This window comes from Podospora pseudopauciseta, chromosome 1, assembly GCF_035222475.1.
Source record: "Podospora pseudopauciseta strain CBS 411.78 chromosome 1, whole genome shotgun sequence".
Lineage (NCBI taxonomy): Eukaryota > Fungi > Ascomycota > Sordariomycetes > Sordariales > Podosporaceae > Podospora > Podospora pseudopauciseta.
The window spans coordinates 4,422,867-4,450,090 of record NC_085892.1 but is presented as its reverse complement, the minus strand read 5'-3'; the positions used below and the strand labels follow the sequence as shown (position 1 = coordinate 4,450,090).

Below are 27,224 nucleotides of genomic sequence, written 5' to 3'. Positions count from 1 at the left end.
GACCGCCACCGGCGAAAAAAAGATTCATGCACCCTTTGCTCTGCAAGACAATCTTTCCTCTGCAAAATATCTTCTAGCCTGTGTCAAGTTTCACCCTTTTTTTCTCACCAATTGAACCGGACCATTTGAGAGACAGACACAAAGCGCAGTCATCCATCATGTCGGTATGTTCAGGCCACAGCGCCGAGAAACAACAGGACTACGCTGACTCACATTGTTGCGTAGGGTTTCTACATTGAGAATAAGAATGTTGGCAACAAGGCCGAGAGCGAAGACTGGAGGAGTACGTGAGCCCAAGACTGAAACGTCGCATATGTCCAGCAAACGCTGACCTCGTTCAGTTCGCGGCTACAACCCGTTGACACCACCCAACTTGCTCCAACACGAAATTCCCCAGACTGTCGAGTCTAAGCGCACCGTTTTGGAGGGCCGTGAGGAGGCTGTTGCCATTGTCAACAACACCGATGAGAAGAAGAGGCTTCTGGTCGTCATTGGACCCTGCTCTATCCATGACCCAAAGGCGGCGCTTGAGTACTGCGACATGCTGCTCAAGGAGAAGGAGAAGCACAAGGACGAGTTGTTGATTGTTATGCGGTCCTACCTCGAAAAGCCACGCACTACTGTGGGATGGAAGGGCCTCATCAACGACCCCGATATCGACAACAGCTTCAAGATCAACAAGGGTCTTCGTCTGAGCAGACAGCTCTTTGTTGACCTCACTACCAAGGGCATGCCCCTTGCCAGCGAGATGCTCGATACTATTAGCCCGCAGTTTTTGGCCGATCTCTTGAGCGTTGGTGCTGTTGGCGCCCGCACAACTGAAAGCCAGCTTCATCGCGAACTGGCTAGCGGTCTCAGTTTCCCTGTCGGCTTCAAGAACGGCACCGATGGAAGCTTGGGTGTTGCGGTTGACGCGATTGGGGCCGTCAAACACCCCCATCACTTCCTCTCTGTGACAAAGCCCGGTGTCGTGGCCATTGTCGGCACCGTCGGCAACGAGGATTGCTTTGTTATCCTCCGTGGTGGCACCAAGGGTACCAACTACGATGCCAAGAGCATTGCTGAAGCCAAGGCGGCTCTCGAGAAGGCCGGTCTTCGTCAGCGGTTGATGGTGGACTGCAGCCATGGCAACTCCCTCAAGAACCACAATAACCAGCCCTTGGTTGCTGCCACGCTGGCTGAGCAGATTGAGAAGGGCGAGGAGGGTGTTATGGGTGTCATGATTGAGAGCAACATTGGCGAGGGTGAGTTATCCCATGAATAGTTGACGTTGATTTTGCGAGTTGCTAACACTTAGATAGGTAACCAGAAGGTGCCCAAAGAGGGCAAGGAGGGCCTCAAGTATGGCGTGAGCATTACCGATGCCTGCATTGGTTGGGAGGAAACTGTCTCTGTTCTCGATGTGCTTGCCAATGCGGTAAAGAAGCGGAGAGAGGTTCTCAGCCAGAAGAGCGCCTAAGCTGAGAGCGGTTGAGGGGTTTAAAATGGAGCTTTGTATACAAGGAAAAGGCGTTGGTTTTTGATACGGGGCGTTTTTGGCGTTTCAAGTGTACAGGAAAAGTAGTTGTGTTTAGTGATATCCTGGGTGTGAATGATGAATGCGGCGGTATCGGTACGGATATTCTCTGTCCAAGTCATGACCTCTGACGTTGATGTCTGATGTTTGATGTTTGAAGCCCCATCCAGGAAAGACGGTGGGTACGGAGTGGGAGCTTGGGGACTGAATTGCACAAGCCAAGCCCATAGCACCCGCAGCCGGGCGAGGGAAAGGCTGGCGGAAAAATTGATAGGCCGTCAGCACAGCTGTGATTGGCCGGCCAATCAGACAGCCAGAGTTCCTAAGAATCCCGAATTTGAGAATCCTGACTGCGTCGACCATCACCAGCCCGAGCCACCAACCTCAAAACACCGACATTGGCAGGCCAATTGCCTTGTCAGATCACCCACGATACCCCCCTAAGCTCCGCAAGGTGTGCCCACCATGCTTGCGAGGTCCTGTGTGCGCCCGATGCGCGCCTTCGCCAGCGCGAGAAATGGCGCCGTGCAGATTACCAAGGTATGTTTGCCCAAGACAAGTGCCAGGCCCCGTGGTGGTATGACATGGCACCGACGACATCGCCCGCCGAACCGCCGCCTCCTCCAATTGTCCCGACGAGGGAAGCTCCGGCCATCGACCCGGACGAGGACGAAGCTGTTATGTGGCCCGCTGGAAGCTAATCGTATTCGTCCTCCCAGCGCACCGCTTCCTCGAGCTCCGGATCGACTGCCGAGTCGCCGCTCCGCTTGAACATCGCCGCCGCCGCTGCCACCGCCGTTGCTGCCGGCTCTGTTGGCTGGTATTACCATCTCTATGGCAACTCTCATGCCATGACGCCTGCTGAGGAAGGGTGAGTGGTTGATCGGAGGGGCCAACCCGTGTTGCCGTGGGGGCCGAGGTTATTCGTCTCATGTTTGAGGCATATTCGACCGGCTTGGACATTACGGCACCACGAGTTGGGATACAAGATCGCGAAGCTTACTGGCGACATAGTCTCCATCCCACCAAGTACCCCTGGGTTCACAACCAATGGTTCAAGACCTTTGACCACCAAGCGTAAGCTCTCCAACCCCCCACCGTCCACCCCCTGTCCCTACTAGCTCCGACAGGATGGCTTACATGGGATGTCTTGCTCGCACACAGTCTCCGGAGAGGTTTCCAGGTCTACCGCGAGGTCTGCGCCTCGTGCCACTCTCTCAGCAGAGTGCCCTACCGCTCCCTGGTCGGCACCATCCTGACCGTTGACGAGGCCAAGGCGTTGGCTGAGGAGAACGAGTACGACACCGAGCCCAACGACCAGGGTGAGATCGAGAAGCGCCCCGGCAAGCTGTCCGACTACCTCCCCTCTCCTTACCCCAACGATGAGGCTGCCCGTTTCGCCAACAACGGTGCCCTTCCTCCCGATCTCAGCTTGATGGTCAAGGCCCGCCACGGTGGCTGCGACTACATCTTCAACCTCCTCACCGGCTACCCCGATGAGCCCCCTGCCGGCGCCCAGGTCGGCGCTGGTCTCAACTTCAACCCCTACTTCCCCGGTACCGGTATTGCCATGGCTCGTGTCTTGTACGATGGCTTGGTCGAGTATGAGGACGAAACCCCTGCGACAACTTCCCAGATGGCCAAGGACGTTACCGAGTTCCTCAACTGGGCTGCTGAGCCCGAGATGGATGACCGCAAGCGCATGGGTATGAAGGTTCTGGCGATCACATCTGTTCTGTTCGCCATGAGCGTCTGGGTTAAGCGGTACAAGTGGGCCTGGCTCAAGTCGAGAAAGATTGTCTACGATCCTCCCAAGGAGGGCAAGACCAACATCCGCCGCTAAATTCAAGCGAGGCTACAGGAGAATGAAGCTTTGCCTCTATTGTTTGTATCATATACTGCTACGGTCTCCCAGATCCCTATGTATCGCGTAGACGAAAAGGAAGGGAAGGAAAAGGCCTCAGAGGAAGATGGAGCAGCGGGGAAGTGTGATGGTGTGTAAATCAAATGTCTCGGTCTCAATACAGCTAGACTTTCCTTGTCGTTCAGCATTGTGGTCTAGAGTTTGGCAGTACCAAAATGGTTGATGATGACAGGAAATATGTTTTTCTGGTGGTTTAACCCATGTTGACGGTTGAGATGATGCACCAAGATAAAGTGATACCACCTCCCCACGTAGACCCGCATCGACGACACTAATCAAGTTGGCTCGGCGAACCCTCTTGTGACCGGCGACCTCACTTTGTTTGTTTATGTAGGTTCTTTTACGTGACGAGAATCAACACTCGATCTGTTTCTATCCACCAATTATTCCCTCTTACTGCCCACCTAATACTGACTGGTATACCTACGCTGGGCATTGTTCCAAAACGGATCCTCAAGTCACCACAGCCAGAAAAATCCCAATCAATAATAATCAACTGCTGCACTCACCAAGCCACTTGTCATAGCAGACGAGGTGCTTTCGGGTTTAGTCTTTCATACCGACCAGTCTCAAGGATCTCGGCAGCAAGCTTTTGCCTTGGGACAAGCCCCCTCTAACGCCGTCAAGAAGCAGCAGAATACTACTTTGATGCGTGGCAATAAAGAGACAACAATGGCACCTCAGTATTCAGATGCCAATGTGCAGCAGAAGAAGGAAATCAACAAGGCCAAACAATCGTCAAAGCATACCTCTCACTTTTGGGATGGTGACGAGGATATGAATGGCGCGGTTAGCTCTTCGGGTAAGTTTACATCAAATGCATCGAGTAGCAAACATACTAACTTCAGCCAGTCCCAGCCCCGGCATCATCTTTCCAGGCGTTTGTCAAGTTCGACGAGCTAGCGAATAAGTTGCGTGAGGAGCTATCGGCCCCTTTTGAACGGTTCGACAAAATCGTTCAAGAACTCCAAAAAGATCTTGGGATCAGCTCCAAAACAGCTATGCCTTCCTCCTCAGACTGTCAAGCTGTCTCAGCGTCTAAAGAAACAACTGTCCCTATCCCCTCATTCCCAAGCAAAAACTTGAAGCAAGAGGCGCCGGCTATGGCTCGCCAGACGCCCGTGCCGTTCCCGACAATTCCAGGCATCGACTTAGGTAACAACCTTCCCCATCATCGTGAAGTCCACCCGCAACTCTATCCTCCTCTTCCCTCCCACGGCCCTGTTCCAGGCCATAGACCTGGTTTACCTCACACCGATTCCAAACCCATCCATTCCAACCCATCATCACCTCGCCACCGCGCGCACACCCGAACCGAACAAGCCATCAAGGCAACGAGCAGAACTAAAACCTCCCCCTTTTTTAGCACAAGTCCACCACCGTCACAAGAGCTTGTCCAAGAAAGACAAGAAGTTCATCAACAAGAAACACCGCTCATCAACCGCCCCCCAACTCCAAACCGGCCCCTTCGAAAACCGCCTCCCGGCGTGGTATCCAGCCTCCCAATCCCACCGTTGGGCGCCCCAAAGTTTGGTCTCATTCAGGAAGAGCTAGCACACTCCTCTTTTCACCTGTTGGTCGCCGTGACTTTTTTGATCAAAACCGCTGGGAGGATCGCCATCCCCGTGTATTGGGAGTTGGTCAGACGGTTTCCGACGCCGGAAGAGTTGGCAAAGGAGAAGAATAAGAATGAGGTGGTGGAGTTGATCAAGCCGCTGGGGTTGTCGGAGCACAGGTATGCCATCATACAAAAGTATGCAAGGGGGTTTGTGGAGAACCCGCCGGTAAGGGAGAGAAGGTATGGGGTGAGGAACTATCCTTCGGTCGAGGATGGTAAGAATGTGACAGCTGGGGAGGTTTTTGGAGCCGAGGAATTTGACAATGGTAATTTTAATGGGGATGGTGGAGGGGGGCTTGATGTGATGGATATGGTAAAGGATAGAAGGGAACGGGCGATAGGGCAGGCTTGGGAGATTGGGCATTTGACGCAGGGTGCGTATACGTTGGACTCGTGGAGGATATTTTGTAGGGATGAGCTACTCGGTCGGGCAGACGATTGGACTGGGAAGGGGGGACGAGGGGAAGGGTTCCAGCCGGAGTGGATGAGGGTGCTACCCAAGGATAAGGAGCTGAGAGCTTGTTTGAGATGGATGTGGTACGTTATACTTTATTCCTTCTCTTGTTTTCCTGTGTTATTTGTGACCTGGGGGTTCTGTGTCACACACGGGTAGGAAAGAGGGCAATTCCCTAGTGAGGCCCGACCTGAACAGTTTTGCTGACTTGAGCTTGGTTGCAGGATGCGGGAAGGATGGGAATGGGACCCGGTAACGGGTGATCGAGAGCCTCTTCGTGAGGAGTTGCGAAGAGCAGTGGACGAGGGCCGGGTTGGGTATAATGATAATGGGAGTCTGGTGATACTGAACTCGGAATCTTCAGCAGGAGCTATGCAGCAGGCACCTTCATGAACAAGATACGTAGCTTATACATTTTGATATAGTACATCAAGCCCTCATGTAATGTACCATGTTGATCCTCAGGCCGTACTCTTCCTATTCTAGATAAATATTTCATACTCGTAAATTATGAAGTATGAAAACAATCGATTTCACAAATATGGACATCACGCCGATATCCATGCAGATCATGTGTAGTGCAAGAAGTCGGTACAACGTGCAGCAAACGGGCTCGGCTTTTCTGCTGTGCTGCTCCAGCGGTGTTGCAGATGTCAAGAATGTCTCGTGGAAGACCCTGAATGCTGCAGTGGAAGTGAGGCTCTCAGCCTCTTGGTCAGCTTTGCCTACCTATCAATATCCCACAGAAACCTTTGAGAGACATTGGGGACAAAGACCGTCGATGGCAGGACCCCTGGTCGGCCAAATCAGGAAAGCACTTGGCTTGCTTCAGAGCTCTTGCAGGTAGTCTTCGGTTATCAAGAGGTCCGGGCCGGAGTATTCGTCCGTAACGATGATCTGGGAAGGAGCGGGATGAAGGACGAGAGATGGTTTGTTGACGACTGCAGTAGGAACTTGGAAGCATGAGGTCAAAGAAGGTCCATGGCTTCCGGTCCTGTGTTTGATCTAGTATGTTTGCGGGCTTTTCCGTAACACCGAGCTGGCCCAGCTAATCTCAGCTCCCTGGGTCGTGACGTGGGTGGATATTGAGCTTGTGTAGAGTGCCTGTCCCTGGGGGAGTTGCTCTTTCCATTTTCGATCATGAACCATGCTGCCCACCACTTTGTAAGTCTCCACCTTCCTTGATTTATCCGAGTAGGTGGTTTCGTTGGGGCCGGCCAGGCATTTTAGTTTCGACACCGTGGCTATTTCAAGATATTTCTCGTACTAGTATCTGCCCTTTTGCTCTCATCTACCTCCTCATTGTTTACACTTGCCGTCACCAGAGCGAGTGGCCCCCAAGCTCCCGCAGAGCTCTGCCAACCCACCTCGACTTATACCATCGCGTCGTCAGAGGTTCAAAAGCACCGGAGCGGCCTCAGCATCTGACAACATGGGCACCTTCTCCGCGTGTCCCGTTTTGACCGCCACCGTTCTTCTTCTGGGCCTCGTGTTCCCCTTGTTGACCTCGGGCGAAGGTGGCTTCACCCATGACTGCGCCTATGCAGGCGCCAACCTGACCGACAAACATCACTGGATTGGTGTCTATTGTCTCAACGACGATGTTGATATTTACGGATTCAATTACAGCATGTGAGTGCTCGTCCCTCTCTCTGGTGGCTCCAAAAGAGAGGCATACTGATAACACGTCACGTCAGGCTGGACTTGGATCATTGCGCGGGAAACAATGCTGGACAGCTTGTAGTATATGAGAAGTGAGTGAAACGTCTCTTGGTCCCCTCCAAGAAAGCAGTCTCCCTAACTCGAGGACAGTGGGAACTACTCCGGATCATGCGAGAACTGTACCTTTATTCATGACAAGTCGCTGCATTTGAGTTGTTTGTGCTGGGATATGAACGGCGGGCACACTAACTCAACGCTCGACTTGAGTAAGCGTCTTCTGTCACAAGTGACGCCAGTTGACTTTACTAACAAAAGATTCCAGACACCACACTCTATGACTCGAATGGGGCTGTTGGCTGTTACAGTTTCCTCGGGAACAAGACATGGGAGCCGGCGCCAGATTCTTGACCGGGGAGCGTTGCATCTTTTGCCTGACTTCTGATATAACTACATATCGGCATGCTATGTTGGTAAAATCTGCACTTGATTGTGGTTTTTACGTCAATTTCCTTCGTTCTTACTTTTTCTTTTCACTATTTCCTGCCACTGCTAGCGAGATGGTACGATTTTAACACTTTCGCGGAGAAATATATGTTGTCATTCTCCAAAAATAGGTACACCCCGTATACAATGATACCTCTCACCACAACTTCACTGAGCAGACCTACATCTACGCGGCCCTTTTGGGCCGTTGATCGTGACCACCTGCTCACCGTAAATTGGGAAGTTGAGGGAGTCCTGAGGCGTTTCCCTTCCTTCGGGCGAATGAGTCTCTCTCGTGATCTCAATACTAGTTTTGATTCTGACACCACCTGACATTGGAGAGTACATCGAGGTTGCACTTATTGTCCGCTTCCTGTCCCAAAGCCTTCCCGGACCCCTCGATTCGTAATGATGTGGATATCGATGCTCATGATGGCTCGAGTACCGCATGGGGTTAGGGTCGGGATCAGGCATTTGCATGGCCAGTTCAAAGTCGGGAGAGTCGGTCTCACGAATTTGTGCGTCGTGAGGCAAATGTACTGGACTGTAGATATCATTCAGGGAGATGGATTGGTACGGGAGGGGGTAGTCGTCCTTTGTCTCTCGGAGATTCTGGCACTGGACTAGCGTAATTATGCTGGCGCGATTTTGGGGCCTGGAGTTTGCTGCGCTGGAAGCTCTGTCTTTCTTGGATCGAGATCGGGACATGGGTTTATTGTGGTGGCTGCCCTGGCGCCAGGGGGTTCGCCTTGGTCCAAATCCGCACATAAGAGGGCGAAGCGTGGCTGCGCAGCTGGCGATGATACCGAGAGAAGTTTCCATTACGCTCCAGAAGGCGGTACCACTGCGCTGGTGTCAGACTTGTTTGTAAAGATGGCGAGGGAGAACTTGAAGCTTACTTTGTTTGTTCGAGAAACTCAGGATCGGAAACGGGTATGAACTTGACGTAGGGGATACGGACTATCAGACATATCCCCGCGAGTACGCCCATTCCGAGAAGAGTTGCCACTCCAACCTTGGTACGCTTGTTGAGTTTGACATTCCAAAGGATGGCAATGGGAAGGAAGGCCAGAATGAAGTCGGTTACGGCGTTGACGATGCTGTGGGCGATGGTCACGCGCGGGACGACGTTTTTGTCGATGCTTGGCAACCCCTTTTTGTGAGACTACAGGAGTACATGGTTTGTTTGATAGAATTTGTGACTTACCAGCTCCCGCCGGATGGATCCAGGACTTGATCATAGAAATATGAAGAGGGTGAGCATTGGAAGATAACGATGAAGAAGTAGATGGCGGTAATGGTCCAAGTAAAGGCCAGGTTTACGTATATTATGTTTCTGTGGATTTTGTCGGTGGCTATGCGAAGCAGCAAGACGGCGATTGAACTTCGAATGAGCGCTGACAACGGCGCGTAGAGAGCTTCATTGAGGAACCAGGAGTGTAGAGCAATGTTTTCGCCCCTGACGAAGTCCTTAACTCCTTCCTCGCTTGCGTTAACGATGCCCCATACGGTGATGGTTGTATGGGTGGTGTAAACAATCTACAGAAAATAACTGTTATCACTTCGTCAAGAGTGGGTGGTGGTTTGGCACTTATCGACGTACCACAGCCGCAAATACCAACCAATCGTCTAGTGATATCTTCTTGATAGTCAAATATTTAACGAGAATTCGAAGAGAAACGAAAATATAGACAAGTGCGAGGAATGTAATTTGAAGCACAAAAAGCCGAACCCCTCGAGGGTCAAGATCAGACAACATGCTGCACAACAGCGACAAGAAGGACACGGCAGAACGAGTTCAAATGAGTGTCCATCAAGAAGACCTCTTCTATGGATAGGGACTTACAACATGATCATTGACATTTTGCTGTGTTATTATACCATGTTGCCCAACAGCGTGGATTCAACGATGCCCTAGAAGTAGTCAAACCATCTAAACTTAGCCTTGCAAAACAAGAGTCACGACTCAACGGTCCACCGCCGTTGACCAAACCGTTCGGCTAGACTAGAGCAAACCGCCGGCCTGGGGTTATGAAATTGCTTCCGAGAGACACCAGCTCGTGAGCTCGACTCATTCCTATCGAGCTTGTCACTGCCGGTGAGTGGTCGCGCAACATCAACGCTTGAGCAGTTTTAACAAGCAACTGGCCTTTTATACTTGGAGTACCGAGTCAAATATTGTCCAGCCCAGAAGTTGATGAGATATCCAAGGTGGTGTTGGTTATTGTTGAAGAAGGATGCCTGTCCAATCAGAGCCATGGGATTTCACGAACGCCTGACCACCCAAGAGCATGCAGTTGTCGAATTTGACACCGGCCGAATGTTTTCAGTCTCTTCTCTGAAAAGGTAAATGGGTGTCCGACTGTTGGGGGAGCAAAAGCTCCAACCCCATTGCATGTCGTCATTGTGATTGCGGACACCTTCCAGAAGCTCCCCAATTATGTCATAGACTGGGTACCTGCAGTAGCAACTCACCTTCAGATGTCCGATTTAATACAAATATTTCAGAGACCCTTTTTGTTCTTTTGACCTGGTTGATTCCTATTCATTCAGACATCCTTGTTTCCCGAGGAAGCAATTTCGCATCGATCGAAGACCAATCATTCAAAATGACTGACAAGGGACAATTCCAGAGTGGTAAGTCGAGCGGCCACACTGCTGTCTTATATCAAAACACTCGGGACTAACACAGTGACAGGGCACGAGATCCCGGTGACGCACCAGGACTTCCCTGGAAAAGAGGCCAAAATGCCATATCCTACACCACTGTTCGATGAGATCCCAACTAGCGATGGCAAGAACCAAAAGTACAGAGCTGCCGGCAAGCTCAGGGGCAAGAATGCCATCATCACAGGTGGTGATTCTGGTATTGGCCGTGCGACTGCCATCCTGTTTGCCATGGAGGGTGCCAACTCGCTGATTGTCTACCTGCCTGAGGAAGAGGATGATGCCCAAGAGACCAAGAAACGTGTTGAGCAGTACGGTCAGCAATGTCATCTCATTTCAACCGATCTGCGGGACCGCAAGAATTGCCAGAAGGTGGTCGATGAGGCCGTCAAACTATTCAATGGCCAGATCGACATCCTTTTCAACAATGCGGCCTATCAGATGATGGTTCCTGACATCAAGGACTTGTCCGAGTGAGTATGACGGTTAAAAATAACATGAAGAGGAAAGACGGCTGACAGCGAGCCACAAGGGACCAATGGATCCATACCTTCGACACCAACATCCACCCCTACTTCTACCTGGCCAAGTATTCACTGCCTCACATGAAGCCTGGAAGCACCATCATCAACAATGCAAGCATCAACGCCTACATCGGCCGGCCTGACTTGTTGGATTACACATCGACCAAAGGCGCCATCATTTCTTTTACCCGTGGATTGAGCAATCAGAAGGTTGGCCAGGGTATCCGGGTGAATGCTGTTGCGCCAGGTCCCGTGTGGACCCCCTTGATCCCGTCGACGATGAACGATGACGCGCAGAAGCAATTTACCAGCCCAATGGGTCGGCCCGCACAACCGAGTGAGATCGCAACCTGCGTTGTGTTCCTCGCGTCTACCGATAGTTCGGCCATCAGTGGACAGACGATCCACTGCAATGGAGGCACTGTTCTGAACGGCTGAGCGTCTGTGGAACTTGAGAGACTCTTATGATGTTACGACCATGTAGTATAATATAATTATTCAAATAAAATGGCAGCTGGTTCATGACGGAGAGACCTGTGAAGGGCTGTAAGCCAGATCGCTAGTGAGAAAAGTGCCGTGGCGTGTAATGGCAGTTGGTTGTCAACTGCTTAGGAATCACAGTGCGGATGGCCCAACCTTGAGGTCGATGTTTGATGCCAATGTATACAGGGCCGAAATACAGATAGATGATCTTGCCCAGAGGTTGTGATCTAGTTCCGTATACATATTGTATGACGGCCTCCAAAAGTGCAGTTTCTCCTTTGTCTTGGTTGTATGGCGGGCACTAATGATGTCGATATCATCGCTGCCTAGTCCGACTCACACAATGCGCACTGTGCCGCCGCTCTCTGACCGCTAGGAACCTTGATGGCTTTTTCTTACTTCTGGAGCTCGAACAATTATTTGCCCCCCAAAACCGATCTTTTTGCAGGATTTGCGACGGGAGTTTGGTTCTATCGGCCATCCAACAATCTGTCTCTCTGCAGGTACACAGGAACTGCAATGCACCACGCGACTCATCCGAAACAACATCCACCATCACAACCCAAATAGGGTTCAACTTCTCCGTTACAACTCTCAGCTCCACTCCCGCGCCAAGAGAGTTTCGACTCCCGACAAAATGGCCTGGACGGCCACCGAAATCCCAGGCTCGGAGCGCCTGCATGAGTTAATTGGAGTCGGTGCCGCCGTTCTGGTAACAGTTCTGTCAACGCCTGCCGTCACCCGTTCCTGGAGAGAGAAGGGCATCTGGGGTGGCTCTGGTTACACCCCCATCAACGCCAACGATGAGTACCAAGATCTCGACGGTGTGGCGACCGAAGAGTCCATCCGGGCTTTCTCGGACACGCGACCTCGCATTGCCATTGGCCTCGCCATCTTCGCTGGTATTGGCGCTTTGATTGCCTCCAACGTCTTGATCCCGCCCACTCTCTCCGACTGGGTCTTTTGGGCAGAGATTGTCTGTTGGGTGAGTGGCATGCGGTTGATCACACACGACGAATATACAGAAACAATGTTAACATTTACAAATAGTCTCTTCTTGCTTTACAGGCCATCCTTCTCCCTCCAAAGCATCTCTATCTCTCCAAGTTCCGCTTGACAGTGTACGGCTTGGCATCCTCCCTTGTCATCGCCGTCTTGGTAGTTGTGCTCCATGGATTCGAAGCGCTGGCCCTGATTTTGGATTCCGACTCGGATAACAAATACCGGGCTGTTGGCTTCCTCCACCTTGTACAATTTTCGGCTTCTGTGGGCGCATTTTTGGGCTTTGCTTCTTTCTCAAGGAGACCGGATGTCTACGATGATCAAGGGCTGGTCGACCAGCAACACACCAGGTCTCTGCTCGATCTTTACTCGTTTTCCTGGAACAGGGTTATCTTTGATGTGGCCAAGGAGCGTCAGATGAAGCTTGAGGACATCCCGAACCTCGACTTTGCCACAAAATCAAGAAACCTGCAGGCTAGATTCATCAAGACGCGCCGCGAGAAACTGCCGCTCTGGAAGCAGCTCATCTACGCGTATTCCAAGGAGCTGGCCTTGCAGTGGTTGCTTACCCTGGTCGTCGCGCTTCTGGCCTTGTTCCCGCAAGTTGTTTTGTACAACTTCCTGAAGAGGATCGAGAACCGGCAGAAAGACACAGCCACAGATCCCACCATCTTTATTTGGGTTCTAGGATTGCTTCTGAGCCAATTGCTCCAAGTCGGCGTCAATAACTGGATTAGGTGGATCACCACGACTCGTCTGGAGATACCTGTTGGCTCACTTCTTCAGTCCCTTGTTTTCTTCAAGGCGCTGAAGCAGTACGAGACAGCTCCCCCGGCCCAGAAAGAAGACAAAACCGACGGCAAAAAAGATGGAAAAGCAGGCGAGCCCAATGGCGTCAATGACACAAGCAAGCCAGGAAAGAAAGCCAACGCCAAAGGAAAAGAACCGGAGACTCGACAGAACATCATCAACCACATGAAGCTTGACTCCAACCGCGTTACAATCTTTTGCATGTACAACAATAACTTCCCCATGGCTATTTTCAAACTCATCTTTGCCGGTGGGTTTTGTATTAGTTTGATGGGTTGGCTACCAGTGGTCAGCGGCCTACTCGCCGCGTGCTTCGTGATCCCCATCAGCTCGCGCTTGTCCACCAAATACACGGCCCTTCATTTTGGTCTGATGAAGTATCGAGATGGAAAGGCCCATCTGTTGACAGAGGCTCTGCAGGGCATGCGACAAATCAGATTCTCGGCCTTGGAGCAGCATTGGGAGGACAAGATTCTCAAGAGCCGTAACGAAGAGCTCAAACAGTACTGGAGAGTCGCTGTATGGCAGTGCCTTGTTGTTTTCATCATCAACTTGGGACCCATCATGCTGGCCAGTGTCACGTATTTCCTTTACGTTTGGCAGAACGGAACAAACATCAAGGCTTCCGTGATTTTCACCGCACTCGGCCTCTTCGACCAGCTGGATGAGGCTGTAGCTCTCCTTCCACTTCTTCAAACATACCTGCTCGAAGCTTGGACCAGTGCTGTCCGGTTGGAGAAGTTCTTCAGTCAATCTGACAAGGAACCAGTATCAAAACCCGGGGACTCCATTCTGTTCAAGGATGCCACAGTGGCGTGGCCAAGAATTGAGGATACCGAGAAGATTGATGACGAGGATGCCACCGAAGAGAGAGGCGCCCACTCAATGCTCAGAAATATCAACCTGGAATTCCCTCCTGGCCAACTGACTTTGGTATCGGGTAAAACAGGCGCCGGCAAAAGCCTCTTGCTTGCCGCTATTCTGGGAGAAGTCAAGCTACTCAACGGCGTCATTCGGATGCCCGTTCTGCCTCCCTTTGACTACGATGCCAAGGCTATCCCTGAGTCCGAGTGGATTATCCCCGAACTAACCTCGTTTGTCTCTCAGACTCCCTGGATCGAGGGTGGCACCGTGAGAGAGAACGTGATATTTGGCCTCCCTTTTGTAGAGGATCGCTATCGCAAGGTGCTTGCTGCTTGTGCTCTTGAAAAGGACATTGAGCTCCTGATAGACGGTGATCAAACAGAAGTTGGACCCAAGGGGGTGACGCTTTCAGGCGGTCAGCGCTGGCGAACGGCCCTTGCTAGAGCTCTCTACTCTCGGGCTGGGATTCTCATTCTGGACGATGTTCTCAGCGCCGTCGACGCTCATGTCGGGCGTTTGATCGTTGACAAAGCCTTGACGGGTGAGCTGGCGAGAGGGAGGACTCGCATTCTCGCCACTCATCATGCCGAGCTCGTCCTGCCACATGCTAGCTTTCACATCCAGCTCCATAACGGAGAAGTCCTCTCGGTTGATCACCTTACACCTTCTGAAGACAGCTCTGCATTGACAGCCCTGTCTGAAGAAGATGTTCCATTCACGGAAGATAGCCTGGTAAATGGACAGCCTCCCTTAGCAACCAAGAGCAAACCCAAAGAGGACGAAGAAAGCAGAGAGACAGGTCGTGTCAAAACCAAGGTGTACAAAGCCTACTTCAAAGCCAGTGGCGGCCTGTTGCCTTGGATTGGGGGTGTATGCATTCTTTTGCTCGGTCATTTCTTGTCGGTCTTCCGGGCTTGGAGTTTGAAAGAGCTTGCGCAGACAGCATCGAAAGAGCCAGAGGCCCTCCGTTTCACGGTTCAAACTACCTCCAAGAACGCCTTCCATTTTGCTGCCGGCTCTGGCTCCGAAGAGAGAGAGGGTTGGCACTGGGGCTATGGCATCTACTTCTGTAAGTCTTGCGCCACGTACTACCGTTGTTCGTCAACGAGGCTGACATTGTGACCTTTTTTTAGGGCTGTCCGTTTGGCTCGTGATCGACTTCTCGACGTTGTTGGTCCAGATAATAAGAGTACTGGCCTTCTTCATCATCGGCATGAAAGCTTCCAGAGTTCTTTTCCAAGACATGACGCATGCCATTCTTCGTGCTCCGTTGCGATGGATAGACACAGTTCCAGCTGGTCGAATCCTCAACCGCTTCACGTCAGATATGTTCATTGTGGACCGCCGGCTCTCTAATCAAGCGTTTACCTTGATTCGCACCGTGCTGTTTTTGCTGGTTATCATTGCTACTAGGTACAGTGGCCGTTTTGTTCTGCCCCCTTACACACAGATCACTGACTTGATGGGAATAGTCTGTCAGTTTCGGTGTACGTCATTTTTTTCGGCATCCTCCTGTTCATACTCTACGTCCGAGTATCCATGGCGTACATCGACGCTGCCCGAGAGGTCAAGCGAATCAACTCCGTGTCCCATTCTCCGATCTACGATCAGTTCAGCTCTGTGCTTTCTGGTCTCTCAACTATCCGGGCCTTCGACCGCACCGAGTTCTACATGAAGCGCATGTTTACCCTGATCGACAACAGCTCCAAGGCTTCGTGGGCACTCCAGCTATCTGGTCGATGGATGGCTGTACGTATGGGGGTCCTTGGCGCTCTCTTCGTTGCTGTCGTCGCCAATGCGGTAGCAGTTAGTGACACCAACGCCGCCTTGGCTGGATTCAGTTTGGCCTTCGCCCTGCGCTACACAAACGCGCTGACATCTGTTCTTCAAGCGTTGACGTCAGTGGAGCTGGGTTTCAACGCATGCGAGAGAGTCTTGGAATATGCAGAAATCGAGACGGAGCCGGAAGGCGGGAAGGATGTTGCAGCAGCATGGCCTACTGAGGGCAGGATCGAGGTCCAAGATCTGACAGTCAAATATGCGGATGACCTTCCCCCGGTCCTCAAAAAACTCAACTTTAGTGTGGGTGCTGGCGAAAGGGTCGGTATCGTCGGACGGACAGGAGCCGGAAAGTCAACCCTGGCCGCTGTGTTTTTCCGTCTTCTTGTGCCTGTTGAGGGCTCTGTTTATATTGACAATGTCGACATCTCGACCTTGAAGCTTAGCCAGCTGCGAAGCCGTCTTGCCATCATTCCGCAGGACCCCTTCCTTTTCTCGTAAGTGCTTTTTTCGATTCGAACCAGAGGCAATATACTGACTTGAACTTGCAATAGTGGTACATTGCGATCGAACCTGGATATGGAAGGACTTCTTGAGGATCACGATTTGCTATTGGCACTGCAGCGTGTCCATCTTATTGAGCACGTTGAAGATCAGGACCGTCCAGCTGTATACCCACCAGCTGGAGCCTCAGTCATTATGGGATCTTCCACCATCCCCCCTGCAGATTCAGAAACGGAAACAGAGGCTTCCACGGCTGTTGAGGGAGAGCCCACGGTGATTGAGCCGGAGTCAGAGTTGAACCTGCCTGCGGACAACGCCAACATCTTTACCAACTTGTCGACACCCATCAGCACGGGTGGTGCAAACTTGTCCCAGGGGCAGCGACAACTGGTTTGCCTTGCGCGCTCTCTTCTTAAGCGTCCCAAAATTGTCATACTCGACGAGGCCACCAGCGCTGTCGACAGGGGTACCGATAGCAATATCCAAGAATCGCTTCGTAAAGAGTTTGCGGCTGCCGGTTGTACCGTTCTAGTTATTGCTCACCGACTGTCGACCGTTGCAGACTTCGACCGCCTCTTGGTCATGGACAAGGGCCGTGTGGCCGAGTTCGGCAGCCCACGGGAGTTGCTCGAGGCGGGCATGAGACGCGTTGTAGAAGAGCCCAAACAACAGGGTGACTCGCGGGTTGACGGTGACACGGCCGAGGATGACGAGGAAGCCAACGGCACTGGAGCGTTCTGGGAGCTAGTGCAGAAGAGTGCGGAAAAAGAGAAGCTTTTGGAGATGGTTTTCGGCAGTGAAAAGGATCGGCTGATGAAGGAAATCTTTGGCAATACCAATGGGGTATGAAGAAGGCTATGGCAAGGGTGCTTAAAAGGACACGATAAAGTTTCTTAGACTGAGATCTTTCCCGGCGTTAAGATCAAATGGGGCATTTCTCTTAGTGGGGATAGACTGTCATGGAAACAACAGGCTCAAGGGTCTGTAAATAATAGTGTGTAGACTATAGTGCATGTTCATTTCATATTGCAAAAGGATGTTCACCCATATCGTTCGACATATCTTCCATGCCCAACACTGTTTGACTTCCACCCCGGTCTTGCCTATCATGAAGCTCCAGCAAACAGTTGCAATATCGTCTGTGTTTGGGCTCGAGGTGAGGACAGACATGTTGGCACACTTCTTGATGCTCTATTCAGCCCATCTAGATACGTCTGACACCTGGCCGAGAGGTATGCCAGCGAGAGAGAGAGTGGGTGTCTCGCGGTCACAGGAATAAAGGGTATTGAAGGTGATGTAGCTCGCTACCGTAGCCCATCATATTGCTCATCGATATCCTGTCAGGGGTAATGGATAGTGATAGCCGGTGATGGAAGCAAAGTGCCTGGTACCTTTCGAGGGGATAAATGTGTATTGTAAATGAATCGTTGAAGAGCTAGTGAGGCGAGCCGAAGCTATTTGAGTGATAGAGACAACTGTCTGACTTATCATCTTGCCTGTGTCAATTTTATCAGCTGAGATAATGGACAGTGATGATAGCTGGTGCAATGGATAATAATAGCTGGGTTAATAGGTGGTAATAGGTGGTAATAGGGGGTAATAGAGGGTAATAGAGTAATAGTTGGGGTATTAAAGAGTGATAGCTGGGATAATGCATACCTACATGAGAGCTTTAGTTCGTGAAATGTAGAGTTAAACAAATAGTGTTGACTTCTAAATAGTTATGTATAGAGTGCATGAGATTTTGTGACGGTTGTGGATATCGGGATGCTCAGAAGGTCATATAGTAGTAGAGGTAAGTTGTCTATATCCTCTTATATGTAATTATTAAATATCAACTTAATGAGTCAAAGAAAGCAAATACTGGCAATTATCTACTATTTAAGCTTATACTCTCTATTACCCCAGCACGTGGGTGAAGAAATCCAGTGTGCAAAAATGATATCGACCTTTACCTCACCATCTCTTACCCGCCACCACATGAGGATTTCTTGTAGAAAATAATTCCTGTAGTTCTCTAGAAGCTTCTGATTACTTGTATATTTCTTTTCAAATAATTTACCCAAGAAAGTGGTGAGTGATGTGTCGATGAGTGATGAATGTTGATGTTGGAAATGTGGTCTGGATTTCTTCACCCACGTGCCCAGCTACCACTGTCTATTATCCCAGCTACCACTATCCATGGTGTGGTAACCTTTGACATGGTTAAATAAAGGCGTAAATAAAACATGGTCATCCGAGTGTGCTTAGAGAACACGAGCGGATGGTGTAAACGCGTATCGCTCAACAACTGATGACTCCGATGGTGCGAATTACTACCGGTCTGGCCGGCAGGGAAAATAAATATCTCTCCTGACACATATGAAACTGGGTAGACCACCTACCACTGTCCATTATCCCAGCTATTACTGCCTACTATCCCAGCTATCACCATCCATTATCCCAGCTATCACTGTCCGCTATCCCAGCTATCACTGTCCGCTATCCCAGCTATTACTGTCCGCTATCCCAGCTATCACTAGATATACAATTAACTATTACCTAATCAACCACGTAGTTAAATACCTTATAAACCTCTTAGTTGATCACCTGGTTGACAACTTAGCTGACTATTTGTTTGTTTACTTATTTGGTAGCATAAGTGATACCGTTAGCAACGACATCCACCAGTGTTGCAGTTGAATAGAAAATAGCTTCAATTGATAGTTTTGTTATCAGGAGATCATTATTATACTGTGATTCATAGGTCCATTGCTGATTGATGCGGCTGTCGTCATAAGTAGTGATGTGCAGCGGTGGTGGTGTGGGTGGTGCACTTTCAGGGGCAGAGCCATAACCCTGGTCACATTTCAGGGTTAGATATGGGATGTACAGAGGATTAAGGGGGCGTAAAACAAATACCATATGATGATGCGATGGGAAAGCGCCTAGGGTAGGAGTTTCATAAAATATCAACGCATCGTCATGTGAATTGTCTTCTCTTGTTAAAAGAGCATACACAGGTCCAGCCAATGATACCCTTTTTCCCTGAAAGCAACGCACACCGAAAATAAGCAAAAGAATATGAAAGAGACCACATTAAATGTGAAATCATCGCCGGGCGGCCAATCTCTTTCTTTTTTTTTTCTTTATGAAACACCATAGGCCCAGCCAACGATCCTCCTTTTTCCTTGAACGCAACGCGGCCCAAAGAAAACAAACAAAAGAAACTGGTAAAAACCATCACCAACAAACTGAAAAGAAGTACAAGAGTATGAAAAAGACCTCATTAAACATTAACTCATCGCCAGCCAGCCTCTAATTCCCCCCCTTTTATGAAAGACTATACGCCCAGCCAACAAGCCTCCTTTTTTCCTGAAAGCAACGCTGCCTAAAGATTACAAGCAAAAGAAACTGAAAAAAACCATCGCAAACTAACTGGTTCCCTAGCAAACACCCTGACCCGTGTTCTTCACATCCTTGGCAGTCCTTTTGTTTGTTTTGTTGTTTTGTGTGTGAAAAAGAAAAATCATCGCAACTCCATCTGCCACCTAACAATCCCTCTTAAACTCTCAAATAGCAGCCCAACACACCGCATCCTTCCCCCCTCCCTCCTATCTCCAATTCTCCCATGAGCTTCCAGACCCCTTCCCCCCTTTCAGACCACTTGGTCTTCCCCCAAAGGTGGTGTTTGTTGGCTTAGTAGGGAGGGCCCTGCCACTGGCCCCCCATCTCCTCCATCCGCTGCTCGTGCTCCTTCCTCCGCTCCGCTTGACGAGCATCTCTCTCCTTGATATCAAGATGCCACTTCTGGTCGACGAACCAGTTGGTGGCGCGGTGAGCATGCTAGATGTTGTTCTGCGAGCAATAGAGCTTGAACGCGTCCCAGAACTGGCTGAGAGGGAGCAAATCTCCCTTGAATTGGCGTATGACGGAGACGTCGTGATTGTGAAATCAGGCGCTGTGGGGCAGGTTCCAGAGTCACTCATCCTCGAGGGTCATCTGGGGTTGAAAAGGTGTGAGCTCGTTGTGAGGGTGATATTTGGGGATGGAGCAGAGTGTGGGAAGTGTATGGAGTGACCGGGGTTTTGACTTACCTTTTCGTTATTGTCAGATGAGCGGTGCCCGTAGCCCGTGCTGAAGATGGGGGGCAGGAGTCGGGAAGCAGTGCCTACGTTCTGATGGTATTGGGGGCCGAAGGTGTTGGACGGGGGCATACCTGGAGAGGCGGAGGAGCGAATCGATGCGGTAATAAGTTGCTGGGGAACGGGGCGGCGGTAAAAAACTCCCAATATTGCCTGTGTAGGTGGCACCAAAGGTGATGCTGTAGATAGTCTGGACCTGACGGATCTCCTTGGGGGAGAATGAGGTAGGCCAATTGTTGCTAGGCACAGGCACCGGGTGGAAGGAGGTTCTTCCAGGCTGGAAGTCTCTCTGGGGACCGGTCATGTATGTCTCGGCTTGCCTTGTTCCCATCTCCTGGGATCTCTGAGGCTGATGGTATGCCCCGGGAGGAGGCTAGAAACTGAATCCCTCTGTCTCGCGGCGTTCGAGACCTGTCACAGCTGTGTTCACGGGCCTGGTAGTCTCGGCGGCCTGTCAATTCACCTGTGGACCTGCCCCACGCGTGTAAAAGTCTGAATTGCGCAACAGAGAGGGCCCGGCGGTACATCGAGGAGGATGCATGCTCGGCAACGGGGTGCGACCAGTGCTCAACGGCTCGTAGACTTGGCCATTTGGGCGACAGGCTTGGGAGCCAGTTGTCGAGGAAGCTCAGCCTGAGGCCGCTTCGCGGGACGGTTGCCCTTCTCAGCCTCATCGTCGTCCTCCAGACCAACAAAACGTACACGTTTCCGGGAGGCAGGCGGGGTTCCTCTTCCCACACGACGTCGGACCTGTCTAGCGCGCAGAGAGGTCCTCGGCTTCGGCGAGGGCTTTCTGATCTGCCAGTCACATTTTTTGGCATCGATGAAATGTGTGCGGTGCTGGGTGTGCCAAACATTGCCCCTGGCGCAGCCCTCGCACAACCGGACAGTGCATCCCTTGCCACAGCACTCCTGGAGAACGCCTGGGGAATGGCTATCGCAAGAATCACACTTGTTTACTTTGCTATGTAGAGGCCTCCAGGTTCGATGGGTGCGGTGAGAGTCGAGACCTGGTGTCACAGGAAGAGCATCGGGTCTTGGCGATCGAGGGGAATCAACAGGCGTGTTGGCAGGGACAGGGACAACTGGACTCTCGCCGCTGTTGTCATGGAACTAGGAACCAGAGGCGTTGGTGTTGGCGGGGCCGGGAGTCGTAGGTAAAGTGGACAGAGCAGCAGCAATGGCGGTGGCGGGAGTGACACGGGAGGCAGAGGAAGCGCCGTTAGCGGGCGCGGCCTCCGGGGAAGACCGATGAGAGATTCGGGAGCAGCAGCGGCTTCCGGGGAAGGGAAAGGGGTAGCCATGTTTCCCTTTATTGTGGTAATGTATTTGAGGTGAGGTGGTTATGAATTGTGAAGTTGTGAGAAATAGTGTTGTTGTGAGGAGTGGTATTGTTATGAAAGAGAAAGGTTGGATGGGTTGGTGGTGAAGAGTAAGGTAGGTTGATAAAAAGGCTGGGATAGATAGTTAGTAGAAGTTTGGTTGATGTATATAAGTTTGGAGTAAGTTTTAAAAGGTTGAAGTTGAGGTGAAAATAAGAAGAGTTAGGTTGAATGAAGTAGTGAACAATATGGTGAAGGATATGGTGAATAATGTAGTGAATAAGGTGGTGAAGGATATGGTGAAGGATATGGTGAAGGATGATGGGTGTTGATGATTGTTGTTGATGGGGTGGTGTTGTTGTGGGTGATGGGGTAGAGGGTGTCGGGTGTTGGGATAGGTGTTGTATTGAAGGGTATTTGGTATGGTGAAAGATGGTATAGTAGAGAGTCAGGTAAAGGATGGAGAGAAGAAAGATTGAGAGTTTTTGAAAGGATGGGATATAATATAAGAAAGGGGGAGGAGAAGAAGGTAGAGGAGAGTGGAGTTGGGGAGAGAGTTGGAAAGGATGGGTAGATTATAGAGAATAGATAAGTTATAAAAGGTAGGGGAGTTATAGAGGATGTGTGTGTTGAAAGGATATGTGATTGTGGGAAGTTGTGGTAGAGTTTTAAAAAAGGTTAGGATATAATATGGAAAGGAATGTGATGGGGGATAAGGTAGAGGTAGTTGGAGGAAAGGGCTGTGAAGGTAATTTGTGAAAGATGGATGTGTTGTGAGGGGTAGGTGAATGTGAAAGGTTGGGTTAAGGATTTAAAAAGTTGGGGGTTTGGGATATAAATAGGTGAGTGGTGAAGGTGAATTATAAAGGTAAGTTTGAAGGTGAATTGTGGAGGCGAGTTGTTTAGGGGAGTTGTTTAGGGGAGTTATTTAGGGGAGTTGTTTAGGGGAGTTGTTTAGGGGAGTTGTAAAGGGGAGTTGTAAAGGGGAGTTGTAAAGGGGAGTTGTAAAGGGGAGTTGTAAAGGGGAGTTGTAAAGGGGAGTTGTAAAGGGGAGTTGTAAAGGGGAGTTGTAAAGGGGAGTTGTAAAGGGGAGTTGTAAAGGGGAGTTGTGAAGGATAGGTGAGTTGTGTAGGATATGTGAGTTGTGAAAGATATAAGTTGTGAGGGATAGGTAAGTTAAGTAATGGATGTGAGAAGTTGGTATAGAGTTTTAAAGGCTGGGATACACTCTAGAAAAGTTGGGAGAAAATTAAAGGAAAGGTCGTGAAGGTGTGTTGTGAAGGTGGATTGTAAAAGTAAGTTGTGATGGATAGGTAGGTTATATAATAGATGTGAGAAGTTGGGGTAGAGGTGTAAAAGGCTGGGATAAAGTCTTGAAAAGTTAGATGTGATTAAGGGAATAGTTGTGAAGATGAGTGGTGAAGGTGAGTTGTGGGAGTAAGTGAGGAAGGTGAACTGTGGGAGTAAGTGAGGAGGGTGAGTCGTGAAAGCAAGTTGTGAAGGTAAATTGTGGAGGATAAGTAAGGGGGGATAGAAGGATGTGAGATGTTGGGGTAGAATTTAAAAAAGCTTGGATAAAGTCTAAAAAAGGTTGGGATATGATAAAGGGAAGAGTAGTGAAGGTGAGTTGTGAAGAATAAGTAAGTTGTGAAGGGAAGGTGAGTGGTAAGGGATAGGTGAGTGGGAATAGATAGGGGATTAATGATATCTTACCAAAGTGTGCTGGCGAATTGTACTGAAGGTGGAGTGGTGGGGAGAGAGAGAGAGAGAGGGAGGAAGGAAGAGGAAAGGCGCAACGCAGGTTCAGTAGACACGGCGACCAGGACCTCCCACTTCACCATCCTCCTACTTTAGACTGCAAAAGAGCATGATGCCGTGTGGGTATTATTGTGCTTTGAGGGGTGATTTGACGTGTGGGGATCTGTTCACCCAGGTTCGTCGGTGAATGATACCAAACATAAGATGAGCGTGAGCGTTTGAGCGGTTTAATTGTGGTATATTTGACGATGGCGAGCGGGGACCGTCTCTGACTTTGTTGCTCTAGACGGGCCCAGGCTGACTTCTACCAGCAGGTTACCAGTCGTCCCCAGCGTAGGGTGTATTCACCTCCATGACCTTCCGACGTTTTGGGTGTTGATAGCAAAGACAGCCAAGAATGCACCTGTATGATTGCTAGATATCGCAGGTCATTCTTCATCAACATCTTGCCAGCCATTTCCTGAAATCCCCCGTCCTCAGTAGGGTCAGTTGCTCCGGGATTGGAGACTCGCGGAATCCCAAGCAGACCTTGGGCTTTGTCATGTTGGGCATGCAAGACCCGAAACATCAGACAACGGCAATGTCAACTGGCTCTCGATTTGCTTGAACTTCATGGCACCTGGTCGATCGACAACGGATTATCAGGACGTATTCACTTGTGCTACTGACTTGGTCCGCATTCGGGCGCTCGGCATCTCAACAAAAAGAAAGATCAGATGTCGGGTCATGAGCCGTGTTTCTGTAGGACATGCAGCTTCTTGGGTTTTGATGAGTCTCCGGGACTTCAGATCGAGAGCAAACGACGCCTCTTGTAGCCGGTGCTGAGGCAAAGTCAAATGAAGGCGAGTCATCCTATGGCGGGCCACAGAGCACGTCGTCATCCCCAGGCACAGTCATTTCATGATCGAGTGCTTGAAATGAGACCGTTAAGGGCATGTGAGATGTGGCCTCGGCTCGCAACAAGCTATGGGCAATGCTGTGTGATATGCTCTCGAAAGAGAGGATCCCAGCTCAGTCTACAGTCTACCTATTGCCCAGAATCAGAACTCAAAGTCTCAAGTGACAGGGAAGGCGATATCGCAAACATCACCTGGGCCACAGGGGAGGTAGAGATATGGAGATTGGCAATCAGAGCTGGGTTTGCTCAGCGAGGAACTGCGAATCGAATGCAATCTCGGGACCGGCCAGTGTGTGAGCAGAAGGCATTGGAAGACGAACATCGGTTGAAAGTCGTGATCGAGTGTTTGGGATCCGCAATGGCTGTCCCACACAGTGCCCCAAGAACATACCTAGGGAAGAAAAGGGACGAGAGGTTGAAGAGGGTCACGTGAAGGATCACACACCTTGATGAGTTTCAAGTCCTCCTGCGTGCGTCGGACCTGAGAATGATCAAAGCGCACATGGATGGTGGCTCCAGGGTCCACCGCTGCAGAACTTGGCGAAGACCGTTTCTTCCGCCAGCCAATCAGTCCTGCATCCAGCCCACCATGACACAAGCATTGGACACTTTGCGTTAAATTGGGACCCGCCTGTAACGCGTCTTGGGCGCGTCTCTGCGCGTGTCTCACGCGTTTAACCCCTCGGTCGTTTCCTTCCAGATTCTACGGAGTACTGCCCTGGCGGGATTCACTTTGGCAGAGGTGGTGGGCGGTGCCAAACTTCCCCAGGAACTGTAGCCGGAGCACCACATCCACAGGCAGCTGCATCTTCTTCAGATGACTGGCATCGTCTCTCTTACATATTCTCCTCGATACGTGGGGGGTTTAACCCCGCCTTTTGCCTTGTCTGACAAGAAAGGCCGGTGAAGGAGAGGGCGAGAAGTAGATCAGATTGAAATGGCCTCACGGCGGGGTTTTGCCCTTCTGCAACGATGCCCTCCCCTGCCCTGCTTCTTCAACCAAGTTGCAGAGCTCCCCGTGCTCCCTTTCTCTTCAACACTCCTGACGATCTCTCCAGAGAAGTAGCCCCTTGTTTGCACCAATGCAGGGCATGATACCACTCTCTCGGTCTCGTCTGGCTGAGGTCAGAGAGGCCAAGGTGAAGAGATGAGCGTGTCCTCCAAAGCTCTGAGAGAAAAAGTACCAGCATGAGTAGAACATTGACGGTTCGGAGCGGGGAGAGGAGAGTGGGATATGGTATCAAAGCTCGCTCAATCTGTGTCCATAGCACTCAAGACCCTCCTCCGTTTTTGTACTTCTTTTGAGTGCTTGCATGAGGGCTGCATCTGGTGAAGACACCCTCCCTGATTGGTCTACCCGCCCTTCGGCAGCCTCTCGCAGTTTCTTTCACGCCCTTTGCGGTGCCCTGTCCGGGTTCTTGGGGATAGAGAGAGGGGGTCTGGGAGTGGTCGTCATGTGGCCCACCGTTAAGAACCGGCTACGGCCCCTTGCCATCAACTCCCCTGCCCGCCCTATCCCACTTCTTATTACAGGCGCATTATTCCTGGCCCGTCCATCGCTCTCCTCACCTTCTTTTTTGTCCGACACCTCAACCCCATCACCACTACCCCTAGTACCACGATCCGTATAGACCAAATTTCCGTATCACTCGGTCACCAACACCGTCGCGCACTGGTTTCGCAAGACAAGACTGCCTGTAACCCACAGCGCATTCCTCCTCAGACCTCCAGAGCTCTGGTCGCAAACCCAAACCGCCGCCCTCTTTCCCAGCTTCGGGTTCATTTAGCCACCGCCTCTTATATCGCTGCCGGCCCAGATCTGCCTCTTTGCCGCCCGTCAACCTATATCCCGAACATCCTATCGCACAACAGAACACCATGTTGCTCCCGTCTGCGCTGGCATGCGACTCGTCGCAACCGCCATTGACGCGCCTCCAGGCTTCTCTCCTCGCCTCTCCTCCCGCAAGCCCTCCACAAATATCCACACAAACCGCCGTTGGCAACATCTTCTCTACATGTCGTTCACTTCATAATCTGCTAGCCAGCCCTGCGCCACTTGCCCCCCAACCTCCCGCCACCATAGAGCCCATCACTCCACCCACTACAACGCATGCGCAATTGCCTACACCACCACTCGCCCATGCGCCGGCCCCTCTGAAACTCCGTCTACGATCGCGAAAAAACGACACACCTTCCTCTTCCAGCGCGACCGATCCAACAACAGTCCCGCCCCGTAAGCGCATCGCGAAGCGCACCCCGGTGCATCCTTCCCGGGGGCCAAATAAACGTCGGCGCGCCGTGGACGATGGCTTGGGGCGCGAGGAGGATACATCCAGCGATGTGGAACCAGAAGCAGAGGAGCCCGATGAGGATCCAACACCGCAAACCCCCAAGCGCTCCCGCATAGCCCCCGAGGTCATCCCCTTGGGTCTCGAGAGGGGTGACTACCACTCTTTGCACCATAGCAGGCTATATGTCGACAATAACCCCACAACGAGCGAAGGGACTGATATTGTAGCAGAAGGTGACGGGTCAAAATGGTCTGCTGAAGACGATCGAATCCTCGTCGAGCTTGTGCTAGAGAAACTGAAGCTGTCAAAATCAGAGTGGCAGGATTGTGCGAGGAGTCTGGGGAAAGACAGATCTAGTGTAGGGAAAAGGTGGAAGAGTCTAATGGTAAATGGGGATGTCGGCCTGAAGAGGACGGGGTTGCGGAGAGGAAGGATACATGGTACCTGGAGGTGATCTGGTTGTTTTCTTTTGTCGATGCTTGTGTAAAGATGCTTTGTTCGATTCTTTGGTGGGAGGTTGTATTACTCTGTACTTTTTTAG

General features: G+C 50.9%; 9 protein-coding genes across 9 annotated transcripts; 8 read left to right on the top strand and 1 right to left on the bottom strand.

The window, feature by feature from the left end:
- Positions 1–158: 158 nt before the first annotated feature.
- ARO3 (3-deoxy-7-phosphoheptulonate synthase) lies at positions 159–1,722 on the top strand (the record flags this gene model as incomplete). Its single annotated transcript, XM_062907842.1, has 4 exons — positions 159–164; positions 226–283; positions 342–1,244; positions 1,302–1,722. 4 exons carry the CDS (start codon positions 159–161, stop codon positions 1,457–1,459), a joined length of 1,125 nt encoding a protein of 374 aa, XP_062770823.1. The 3' UTR covers positions 1,460–1,722.
- Positions 1,723–1,839: 117 nt separating this feature from the next.
- On the top strand, positions 1,840–3,359 carry CYT1 (cytochrome c1; the record flags this gene model as incomplete). Its single annotated transcript, XM_062907841.1, has 4 exons — positions 1,840–2,056; positions 2,236–2,387; positions 2,531–2,593; positions 2,681–3,359. Exons 1-4 carry the CDS (start codon positions 1,982–1,984, stop codon positions 3,357–3,359), a joined length of 969 nt encoding a protein of 322 aa, XP_062770822.1. The 5' UTR covers positions 1,840–1,981.
- A 729-nt stretch (positions 3,360–4,088) lies between these two features.
- QC763_112540 (uncharacterized protein) lies at positions 4,089–5,974 on the top strand (the record flags this gene model as incomplete). The annotated part of the gene is made up of 3 exons (XM_062907840.1): positions 4,089–4,242; positions 4,299–5,595; positions 5,737–5,974. 3 exons carry the CDS (start codon positions 4,089–4,091, stop codon positions 5,903–5,905), a joined length of 1,620 nt encoding a protein of 539 aa, XP_062770821.1. The 3' UTR covers positions 5,906–5,974.
- A 271-nt stretch (positions 5,975–6,245) lies between these two features.
- QC763_112530 (uncharacterized protein) lies at positions 6,246–7,869 on the top strand. The gene is made up of 4 exons (XM_062907839.1): positions 6,246–7,144; positions 7,210–7,266; positions 7,325–7,440; positions 7,497–7,869. The coding sequence occupies exons 1-4, from the start codon at positions 6,945–6,947 to the stop codon at positions 7,580–7,582; spliced, it is 459 nt and encodes a 152-aa protein (XP_062770820.1). The 5' UTR covers positions 6,246–6,944; the 3' UTR covers positions 7,583–7,869.
- A 661-nt stretch (positions 7,870–8,530) lies between these two features.
- Positions 8,531–8,894, top strand: QC763_112525 (uncharacterized protein; the record flags this gene model as incomplete). The annotated part of the gene is made up of 2 exons (XM_062907838.1): positions 8,531–8,563; positions 8,625–8,894. 2 exons carry the CDS (start codon positions 8,531–8,533, stop codon positions 8,892–8,894), a joined length of 303 nt encoding a protein of 100 aa, XP_062770819.1.
- Positions 8,895–9,905: 1,011 nt separating this feature from the next.
- On the top strand, positions 9,906–11,419 carry QC763_112520 (uncharacterized protein). Its single transcript, XM_062907837.1, has 3 exons — positions 9,906–10,294; positions 10,356–10,797; positions 10,857–11,419. Exons 1-3 carry the CDS (start codon positions 10,267–10,269, stop codon positions 11,284–11,286), a joined length of 900 nt encoding a protein of 299 aa, XP_062770818.1. The 5' UTR covers positions 9,906–10,266; the 3' UTR covers positions 11,287–11,419.
- A 262-nt stretch (positions 11,420–11,681) lies between these two features.
- Positions 11,682–17,897, top strand: QC763_112510 (uncharacterized protein). Its single transcript, XM_062907836.1, has 6 exons — positions 11,682–12,316; positions 12,382–15,076; positions 15,141–15,420; positions 15,480–16,283; positions 16,341–17,262; positions 17,515–17,897. Exons 1-5 carry the CDS (start codon positions 11,969–11,971, stop codon positions 17,137–17,139), a joined length of 4,926 nt encoding a protein of 1,641 aa, XP_062770817.1. The 5' UTR covers positions 11,682–11,968; the 3' UTR covers positions 17,140–17,262; positions 17,515–17,897.
- A 2,071-nt stretch (positions 17,898–19,968) lies between these two features.
- QC763_112507 (uncharacterized protein) lies at positions 19,969–20,718 on the bottom strand (the record flags this gene model as incomplete). The annotated part of the gene is made up of 3 exons (XM_062907835.1): positions 19,969–20,115; positions 20,367–20,406; positions 20,489–20,718. 3 exons carry the CDS (start codon positions 20,716–20,718, stop codon positions 19,969–19,971), a joined length of 417 nt encoding a protein of 138 aa, XP_062770816.1.
- A 5,552-nt stretch (positions 20,719–26,270) lies between these two features.
- Positions 26,271–27,137, top strand: QC763_112500 (uncharacterized protein; the record flags this gene model as incomplete). The annotated part of the gene is made up of 1 exon (XM_062907834.1): positions 26,271–27,137. One exon carries the CDS (start codon positions 26,271–26,273, stop codon positions 27,135–27,137), a length of 867 nt encoding a protein of 288 aa, XP_062770815.1.
- Between the last annotated feature and the right edge of the window lie 87 nt (positions 27,138–27,224).